The sequence below is a fragment of the Penicillium oxalicum genome, chromosome I (genome assembly GCF_001723175.1).
Source record: "Penicillium oxalicum strain HP7-1 chromosome I, whole genome shotgun sequence".
Taxonomy (NCBI): domain Eukaryota; kingdom Fungi; phylum Ascomycota; class Eurotiomycetes; order Eurotiales; family Aspergillaceae; genus Penicillium; species Penicillium oxalicum.
The window spans coordinates 4,438,645-4,448,986 of record NC_064650.1 but is presented as its reverse complement, the minus strand read 5'-3'; the positions used below and the strand labels follow the sequence as shown (position 1 = coordinate 4,448,986).

The 10,342-nt window shown below is 48.8% G+C and overlaps 3 protein-coding genes across 3 annotated transcripts; 2 read left to right on the top strand and 1 right to left on the bottom strand.

Annotated features, from left to right (window-relative positions):
* Nucleotides 1–4,228: 4,228 nt before the first annotated feature.
* Nucleotides 4,229–4,770, top strand: POX_a01471 (uncharacterized protein; the record flags this gene model as incomplete). Its single annotated transcript, XM_050110399.1, has 3 exons — nucleotides 4,229–4,360; nucleotides 4,584–4,656; nucleotides 4,712–4,770. 3 exons carry the CDS (start codon nucleotides 4,229–4,231, stop codon nucleotides 4,768–4,770), a joined length of 264 nt encoding a protein of 87 aa, XP_049974167.1.
* A 1,711-nt stretch (nucleotides 4,771–6,481) lies between these two features.
* POX_a01470 (DNA replication complex GINS protein psf1) lies at nucleotides 6,482–7,394 on the bottom strand (the record flags this gene model as incomplete). Its single annotated transcript, XM_050110398.1, has 4 exons — nucleotides 6,482–6,575; nucleotides 6,663–6,811; nucleotides 6,859–7,179; nucleotides 7,305–7,394. 4 exons carry the CDS (start codon nucleotides 7,392–7,394, stop codon nucleotides 6,482–6,484), a joined length of 654 nt encoding a protein of 217 aa, XP_049974166.1.
* A 1,496-nt stretch (nucleotides 7,395–8,890) lies between these two features.
* POX_a01469 (uncharacterized protein) lies at nucleotides 8,891–9,670 on the top strand (the record flags this gene model as incomplete). The annotated part of the gene is made up of 1 exon (XM_050110397.1): nucleotides 8,891–9,670. One exon carries the CDS (start codon nucleotides 8,891–8,893, stop codon nucleotides 9,668–9,670), a length of 780 nt encoding a protein of 259 aa, XP_049974165.1.
* Nucleotides 9,671–10,342: the final 672 nt, after the last annotated feature.

The window sequence follows — 10,342 nt, the reverse complement described above, 5'->3', positions numbered from 1 at the left end:
GAGAGGTTTTTCGCGCAAGATGGCGCAATGGCCCAGTAGGGACGAGCGAGCAGCAAAAAAAAGGAAGAAAAGGTCGGACAGGTTCCAGACCACTAGCGCATGCAGCGGCGTTGGAAAAACGGGCGAATGACGCAAGGGGTCGTACCTCACTTCACGTGTTTATGTCAGCACTCCAGGTGACCGACGAAGTCTCGCCAATCGAAGTAGCGAAGTCTCACGATTTGATCGATCAGCTTTGCTGCACTGCCCAAGCCTTTCATGAGTTGGCACTCGAATTTGAAGCATAGGTCATGGTGATCATTGTGGATGTGAAAGAGAAGGCCGCCAGGACTGGAAATAGCAGTATGCTTAGCACTTTTGATCTCACAGAGAGGATGTAAGTCTTTCGGAGGCGGAAGGCCGGTGAGCGAGTCCCCAATGGAATTGCCGATGCTGACCGTACAGGCGAAATTGGCCAAAGTTAAACGAACGATAGAGGGAGAAGCAGGATTTGTTTAAAAATAGTACTAAAAAGATAGCTAAACGGGTGAGAGGGGCACTGACTGGCTAAGCGTTCACCGTAGCGAATGGATATGCGAAGGTATAGATAGAGGAGATAAGACAAAGAAGACCCAGCATGGGCGAGAAGAATATAGTGCTGTAGGTGGTAGCCTCAGTGACACTATTGACGGTGAACAAGCTTATTTCATTGCCCAAAAAAGAGCCTGGAACCTCTCATAACCATTCAGACCCATGAGTAGTGCCGCATGCGCATACGGATGCAATGGATCATGAATAGAACACCTGTAGACATCCTCTAGTCTGCCCATGTGGTAATCACTGACATCGGAGGATCGTCGAGCTGTGGACGGATCTGTGTTTGAGATCAATATTGTGCCCGCGGTTCAAGCTTCCACGTCTGTATTCTCAATGGCAAAGCCGCTGTAAAATCCATTTTGAGGACGTCATGATCAGACTTCAGTCTCTTCCTCAGATGAGAAGTGTTACATAAACAGTCCAGGACCACAGGGTATTTGACGTTAGTTTTGAGCAACTTGAGATAACCTGTCTGCTGGAAGATTTAGATCTATTCAAAATACACCAACATGCCTTAGGGTAGGTTTATTGCCTTGAAATCACTCTGAGGGGTTCCCCACGTGCTGACCAAGAGGCAGAAGCACATAAGTCCGAGAACAGAGACTCTTTGTTCGAAGGCGTGTTTGATCATCACCGTCATCATCACACAGAAGGCGAGAATGAGACCAAGCATAGCAACGAAAGCAGTCACCACGACAAGCTACGTGACACGCTCATGTAAGATATAGAGACGAGTTGAAGGAATATTACTAAGAGGACAAGGAGCTGAAAAGGGAAGGCGAGACTTATGGAGAATTGATTCGAGTACTGTCCTTGATCTCTCACGGGTATTGCAGGGAAGAGTGCAAGGCTTGCTTTGTACATGTAGAATCAGATTGAAATCACTACGTTCTCAATCTGAGTGCCCGCAGGGCGGGTGTCAGTCGGAGAATCTTTGACATCGGAGTTCTCTTGTTCTCTGTGTTAAATTTCTTTGTGGTTATCAATACTTTGTAGCAATTTCATATCACAGATACAAGTGCACTGAGCAAGATATTGATTTATCTGGTTCAACTCTCGAGTGGCTTTTTTGCGATGCGAATATGGATGTCTTCTACAAGTCGAAGTGGGACCCGGGGCTGGAATATATTACCCAGTCCCCAATCCCCCCAGAGCTCACGCTATTCATCAAGGTCCGTCTACCTGGCGTATCATAAGGGTCTCTATCTGAACTTTGAAATACCCACTGCAGAACTCACTCAAATCTGCTGTTCCACAACCGTGTGATCGAAACGTCAAAACGTCTCTATCTGTATTACGACCGCTAGGAATCCATTTAGTTAGGCCGGGCCAGCAGTTCTTAGGTTGCAGCATCTAGCAGCCAGTCAGTTAGTAGATTTCCCTCCAAGATATTCCGTGATCTTCTCAGATGCTCAAAGAGCTAATCCCTTACTACATGTACTGACTCATAGAGCAACAACTCAATGAGCCTTGTTACGGCTGAAGAAGCTCTACAGCTTCGTCTTTATCGGACTCTGATTCCGGCGACCTAGTTCTCTCTGAAGCCTTCCTATAGGCAAGTGTCTCTCCTGATTGAGACTTAGCATCAAGCCTAATTCTTCATATGCCACAACAATGGCCCGCTCTTCATTCCCGAAAGCCGAGCAAACTAGCAGAATCTCAAAGAGACTCTGCATTCGGAGGCTGTTTCCCAAAATGTCTCCTGTCATTTGCCCCTCTGAATTTGCCAAAATGTTTAGTATCAGTCTTGGATATCTCTATATTGAATTGTAAACAAAGAATGACGGCCATATCTTTCTAGAAGGCGTTGTCGCCATTACTGTCAAAAAAGACATGAAATAGACAGAGCTCTGAGATTCGAGGTTGCCGCACATATTTTTACGCCAGCTAGCATTCTTCCAAACGGAGCGATTCAAGCTTGTGGACTCTTTGCTGATCGCACAAATAGAAAAGTGAGGGCCGCGATCTTCTGTATTGTCCTTAATGGGAAAGATGTCAGGGAAAATTATATGCTAGTGGTGGATTTGGTATCATTTATCCGGCGGCACATTCGCATGTTTTGACCAGGAGGAAGAAGAGGGCTTTTTGAACCGGCGGTGACTTGCAAATCAGATCACACCAATCTCGGCAAACACGTTGGCAAAACTTTGAGAGGGTGCGCATTCCCGTTTGAAGAATATCGAGGAGCTCTGGTACTTTTATGACTATTTGAGTCAACATTGAGACGATGGAACTTACGATATCATTGACAATTGCCACGGGATTCAATAAAACTTACGTGTTCTGAAATTATTCTGGTGATATCTGGCTGAGATTTTCCACTCCGATGGCCACAATAACGCAAAGTGCGGCCTTGGCCATCCAGAATAAAAGCTTATGAGCCCAAATCAATTAATCAAATACAGATTCTCTATTTTCTGTTTTCAATGCAACCTTTATCTAGCCGTTCTCGCGGGGATACTACACCGGCATACCTCGCGAGCATTCAGCAGCACTGTAGTCACTATAGGTGGAGAAAAGCATGCGTGAATAAGGTAGTACCTTACTGTCGCTGGGCAAGAATCAGGTCCCACCTGCCTGTCTGGGCGACGGGGCCACCCCCTTAAGCGGTTGAGCGTCGATGGCCAAGCAAATATTAGATCCTATGGATGATCCACTTGATCATGCTGGGGGCTATTTCTGACGGACGATCCTGGTTCCGCGTGGAGGGCCTGACTGCAGACTGGGGGAAGACGGGGGGCCTTAGAACCATAGTGTTGATCCTGAATCTACCACTTTGAATCTTTTTCGACCGGCTGACAGTGAAAAAGCTTTCTGTGCTTTAGACTCTCAAAACCCAGGCAAGTGAGGTGGTTCTCTCACTCGATTTAGAGCTCGATGACTTTGTCTACCGAATTCAAAGAATGCCTCAAACTGTCTACGTGTTCGTACTCGACGGGCATATTGTGCTTTCTGGAGACCGGGCTCAAATTTCCCGAATTCTTTCGCATCTGAGGAATGGATCTCGTGGGGGCAAAATCATCCCGTTGGTTAAGATCGCCTTTTAGATGAGGGGGGTTGGCGCTATGTTCGCCTGCTTTCCAACAAGTACAGGACTCATCAGGGGTTTAGGCACTCATGGGGGCTATATGTAGTGAGACTATGCGAGTCAGATTGATGCTAAACATAAGCTAATCAATTGAGTTGGTTGTTATGAGTGTGGATATTAATGTCATGATGATTGGTGGTTCTCTGCGCCTCTTTAATAGCTTGGCTCCTGGTCTTCGTTTAATGTAATTGATGAAGGAGGCCAATGAGAGACTACTTTCGTGGTCACTTGAACAGCCGGCTAATTGAGTGTGGGGATGATCGAACTCCCCCAGGTAGCCAAGGCAATTAGCCAGCTCCGAAGCTTTTGAGCCGGACGTTGGTTACACGGTGCATAATGGGCAGAGGCGAAGAGTACCGATCCAGGGTACTAGGCGTATTAAGTAAACCATAGGTATGCTCTACCAGGTTGACCAATCCACTAGTCTCTGACTCGCAATTATAAAGCGACGCTGTCTTCCTCATTTCAAACAATCCGTGCTTTAATTTTCTCTCAAATCACTCAAAATGCACTTGATCAATTTTCCAGTTGCTGCTTTTCTAGCACTTGGCTACCTCACTCATAATGCTGTTGCAGAATCTGGCTACGCCAAGACCTGCAACAGTATTATTGACCTTCAAGGATCTACTCACCCGCACAAAAGACCTTTTACGATTTCTGCTAATTGCCGAAAGCCTTCCGGAGTCTACAACGTTGGTACGCAAATTAACCCGGACCTCTGTTTTCGTAACTCTCATGGCAAACTGGTTGCCAAAAAAAAGTAGGTACTTCCTATGTCCTTTTAAGACCAAACTTCTGTGTCTCATATCCACCTTGTCTCAATCTGCCCTCCTTCCTCTAATTGTAGCTTTCATGTCTCCTGCTGACCAAGAAACGTGATTACAGTGGCAACTTTTCTCACAGCTGCAATCATTTGAAGATGAAAGGCACTATTCTCCATGCTACTTGTGACGACGGTGCCGGAGGCTGGAAAGAGACTTCGATTGATACGAGTTGGTCTCCAATGGGATATCTTGCACTGAAAAGTCTATTAACGATATCGAGTAGATCCTTACATCGCTAACTACGATGGAAGAATGAGCTGCTTTGGTTTAGAGGGAGTATAATGAGCTGCAAGGTGACTGTGGGGTACGTACTAAAACTGCCGTCGTGCATTGTATAAAACAGAAGGCACTTGCCACGTTTTCTCACGAAAGTCAACCTAGGCTTCGACTACAGAATCAGAACTTATACAGAAAGCAGGTTCTGTTCGGCGAAATAATTGTCTAGTGCCTCAATGTGGAGCGAACTCTGTCAGAATTTCGATGTCTTGCAGAAACATTGTCTATCGTCTCCCTTTCGACAAGTTATTTCCTACCAGATTGAACTACGGAGTTTGGATGGGAACACCCGCTTCTGTTGTCTTGCTTGTTTCTTGTTCTGGTATTTGATGTACTTCCCTCCTTTATATCTTTTCCTGTGTGTAGGACTAGATCATGAGATGCTGGAGGGCTTTTGTTCGAGGCATGTGCTTCTACCGGTGCGCAGACCAGCTACATTCCAACTTTGGCCCTCTCCCCCTAAGTCAATTTCACCTTTCCTCTCTCTATCTCTCTTTAACTGTGCCTTATATCTGTATCCGCCTGTGAGCAGCTTTTGACATGCGTATGTAGCTTTTCCTTCCTCTTCTCCCCAATTCTCTCTTGACCTTTTTGCTGCTTCCTGTGTCTGAAGGCCCTAAGGTCTCTTAACTTACGCGCTCATTCGCTCTCGTATTTGAGATTACTTATTGTAATGACATGATTCCATTTGATTCTTTGTTTTCTTTTGTTGAGCTGGACATAGGTACCGAATATTTGAAGTTAAAAAGTTATCTCATTTAGAAGACTCTGGCAGGATTTGAAGTTTGGCAGAATAACTGGGTTCTTGTGGGCTTATATACTCAATTGTTTGCTTAGAAATATGCATTGTCGCTGTGCATACGTTTAATCTAGATACAAATATCGCATTGAATGGCGGCCTGGCTGGTGTAGACGGGAGGGATAGGTAGCTACCCATAGTCTCGTAGCCTTGCGGACTTAGTCGGCGGGGCTCTGGGCCCTGAACGAGCCGCACGTCCATCTCCACCCACCGCTGCATTGAGCTGCACGTGCTGCACCGGTGCCACCGACTACGTCCACGTCCAGGGCCTGGTCCGAGCTCTGGATAGTCGGCGGATCACAGTCTCGTTTGCAGATAAAACAGCCTTTTATTTCTTCTCGTTTGCTTATTCAACACTTTGACACAGTCGATTCTGCGGTCTAAATCGCTTTGATCATCACGGGAGAAGGCGCGGGGACTATGGAATCGTCGCGTGCAACCGTCAGGACTCTCGGGAAGTGGATTGCACCCCCAAGAGCATCGCTTCGGTCCGAGAACTCCGAGTTCATGGCCGAGAATGGACCGACATTCATAGGACACAATGCGAGAGGACAATAACCCAATCTCACGAATGATTTCTATTGATTGAGCGGTATTTTCTGTCTTACCACCAAATCATAGAAGAGTAGTGCACGGTAAATAACTAAAATAACTTGGGCCGTGGTGGTAGGCCATGGTATGGTGTATGAAGTAGGCCGGAACATGCACGCAACAAAAAACAAGGGAAAAAGAACAACACAAACTCAGCAACCAAAACATCGCCCTTTACAATATGCCATTGGATCCATGGCTGGGGTATCAATGAAGAGAATGAATAGACAACAAATGGCTCGTCACTGCCGGGGTCCTACACCCCCAAGAACCAGGATCGCTCGTAGATAAACGGAATCGTCAAGCCGCAACCTGTCCAGTCCTCCATCAACTAAGCCTCTCCAAGAAGCCCTGGGCGATCAATCGCTCCACATCCCCTTGTCGGACATAGAGCTGACTATTCTTGGTCAAATTGATCACACTATTTTCGTTCAAAATTGAGTTAGCATGCAGAAACACAGCGGCGTGTGCAGGGAATCAGGAGGAGGAAGAGCCACAATGCACGTACCCATATTCGGTCTGAATCTCCCCCGCATCTTTCAACACGCGTACATCAATGAAGAGATCCTGGGGGGGCTCCAAGGTACCCGTCAAGTCCACATCGGTCCATTGGCCCTTATATGCCGCCAGCAGATCACTGTACAGTCGAAAGTACTCCTCTTCCTCGGGCTCAGCGAGCTGTGTCCACCCGCAGCCTGCGAGACGCCTCGGTCCTCGCCCATGTCGCTGGGCTGTTGCTGCTCCAGCACATCAACTCCCGTCCAGCAAAGCTCTTCCAGTTTCTCCGTCCGCACCCGATGGTACGCCATCAGGCAGCGCTTATTCCGGCGCATGCAAAGGTGATCCACCAAAAGAGAGCAGGCGGTGGCCGGGTCGGCCGAGGGATTGAATGAACCCTCAAAGGGGTCGAGCAAGCGCGCTACATCGCGGTCAAGGTCGCGGACTTCCCGAGTCACGGCTCGGACGATTTCCGTCTGATAGGGTGGGAGATGGGCGAGCGCCTGTGTGCGTTTCGCATGTTGAACCTGTTCGAACAAGACATGAGTTCAGAGCCGGGGGAGGAGAGGGAGAGGGGGAGAGGTGATTCCGGCGGAAATACCAAGACATCCAAACATCCGGATAGGTGTGCTCAGGCACGATCGAGACGTACCAATTTATTGCCAAGCTCACCGTACATGGTCACCACGCGTTCAGGAACGTCGATGGTCCAGCGACGGGCGCGATTCCGCGGAGTATCCATCGCGTACGGGCGCCAAGAATCGCCTTAGTCAGGTGGGGCCCTCGGGATCGACGTGATGAGCTACGGAAATGGCCTGCAATGGAAAGCTCTGAGAAGTACAGGCGGTAGATGTGAGGGGAAATACGGCCATCAAAAGATGTGAAATGCGGGAATCTCGTCACAGAGAGTCAATTGGATTGAGCATTCCTTTTCTGGGATGAACGATGGTAGGTTCTCACAGCCTTAAATGACAAGGCCACACAGGGCAGGAAATAGATCATTTTGGCCAAAGGCTAGACTATCCCGAGACATCTGAGCTTCGTTTAGCGCTCAAAGGGAAACAATCTACTGCTTTGACTTGAGCGCTATCAAAATGAAAATTCCAAAAACAAACAATTGTATGTCTCATGCGAGTCAGTATAATTGGATCCCATGTCCGGGATTATGTCAGTGCCGCCCTGTTATAGACAGAGTGCCTAGTACTGTCGCTTCTGTCCACCTGATCTACACAGCGTAGGACTGAAGAGGTGATTGACGACTAATTGAGTCATGTAATGAAGAGAGAAAATTATTAAAACGTAATCTTCATTTTGGAAAGCGGCCAGGATTCGTTTGAACAGCAAGACTGAAATGCGTCACTGAACCACGTCCAAGCCTGGACCGGGGAGAGCTGGTGGTGAACTTCGGAGGCCTTCTGATCTTCCTATCCGAGCTCCTATCATTAGAATTTACTTGAGGAGATGTTTGAATTTTAGTCATTTTGACGAAGATTGGAACTTTCAGACAAATTGCTTGTCAAATCATAAATGGTGAACTTGTTGAATCTTCGGTCAAATGCCTCCGTGACTCTCCATCATTCGTGTTTCGGTGGATGTACCTTGCATCTGGACTCGTCCAAATGCAGGTACCAGTCCTTTGGAAGCTTCACACTAGAACAAGTTTTCTTTTCTTGTCACCAGGCTTCGAATTCGCCTCATCATGATTGTATCCTCCAATGATGCTAATCGGCCCAAATTCTCGGCGTGGCTGATAAGGTGGCGGGGGAAAAGCGGGTTGGGCATCGTGGAACCGGTTGCCGTGGCAGGGAAGGCCCCAGTGGAGATGGGCGTAGCCACAGAGAGACGAGAGACGAGAGATGAGAGAGCGAGAGATGCCTTTCGTCAATTCGGCGCTACTTCATCGTCTCCAGCACTTCCGGACCGTTTCATCTTTTCTGCACAAACGTCATCTTGCCATTCGACAGGCACTTTACTTGTGCGACCAGTGTAAAGTATGGTTGACTCTCCCGCTTGTTCCTGGGCCATGGTTCCTCTTCTCGCAACGCACCCTTACTGACGGTGTTCTAACTGCTTTCAGTAGTGTGTTGACAATCGGTCCAACCCTCGAATCGAACTTTGGCACAATTTGGTCATGACAGTGTAAAGGACGGCATAGACCCGATCGTGCAATTTTTCAGCCTTGTGACATTGGCTTCACCTCCCATTCCCAAAGATTATCTGCTTCTCCGCGCGACAAGAATGCGGGCCTCGTGGTGGATCGGAGTTTGCGTACTCTTCGCCCCGTCGGTCATCGCGACTGAGACGGCACCATTCGCAGAACCGCACATTATTGAATCCAATAAGCGCGCCTTTGAAGTGCTCCAGATTCTCAAGCGAGCGGACAACAACTGCCCCTGGGGATATAATCCGTGCACCAGCCTGGGTAATTCCAACGTCTGTTGCCGACCAGACACCAGTTGCTCCCGCGATGCCGCCGACAACATCGCCTGTTGCCCCACGGGCGCAGTCTGTACAGGCAGTCTCACGGGACCATCTACAGCCACCGAGACGGGCACCAGCTTCATGTTTCCACACGGCGCGACCGCGACGACGACATCCAGCACGATTGACCCGAACGGCGCCTCCATCACCGGCTCAGTCATCCCTGGGGCCTATCCCTTTGTCTACGTGCCGACTACGTTTCCCAACTCGGCGGTCTGCTCTTCGTACTACTCTCTCTGTCAATCGGAGTATACTCAATGCACTGCGAACCTCCTGGGCCGCTACGGAGTGACGGTCGGTGGAGTGGGCGGAGCTGGTGTGACGGTGCAAGCCGTGACGGCGACGTCGCAGGCTACGTCCATCTGTTCGAGTCTCAGTCAACAAGCTTGCCATGGCCTCCAGTTGAATTACTGTGCCAGCGTGGCAACGGGCGCCGCCTCCGAGCCCAGCGGAAATGGAGCACTGTCGACACAGTCAACAAGCCTGTACGACCTGATGGCGGGTGTCATGGTCGGCATAGCCGCTGTGTTTATTTGATGGATGAATTTAACGATTCGGTGCTGGCAACGCTGCCATACTTGCTCATACTTGGTTCTTTCTTGCGGTCGCTGTACACTTGCTTGTCCCCTCTGTGACTTTTCCTGTCTATGATTTACGTCGATGATGTCCTCCCTTTTCCCGCTTGATGAATACTCTTGATACGCCTCTTGGTGGGCAGAAATGACTCATTATATCACACCGTATTTTCGGAACGCTTTACATTCGACGCAAGACCTCCACTCCGGTAGGGTCTCGACGCCAAATGCACCGTTAGGTCCACCCTTTTCATCCACAATCTTGCATGTTCCTGGACCTTAGAACCACGAATGAGGTGCGCTGTAGGTACATGATTGGGCTGCAAGAGGTACCTGTGTAAACTCGAATTCAGGCCAGGAACCCGCTCGGCTTGGCTGAGTATTCCCCTCCGTTGTTCTCAGATTACCGCAGTGAAATGACTATAATCCGACTCCCGCAGGAGAATTTGGCCCGGTAGTTTAGGTACCTGACAGTCCTCCGTACTAAAGAAGAAGGGATCATTCAAGGAATGGTAGAACTCAATTTGTGCTCATCTGCGTGACTGGCTCAGAAAAGATCCGATCGCATCCGCATGTTGATCGCTGCCACGAGGCGGGGCAGGGTGGCCGCTGACGAGATGGACCTTTGCAGTCC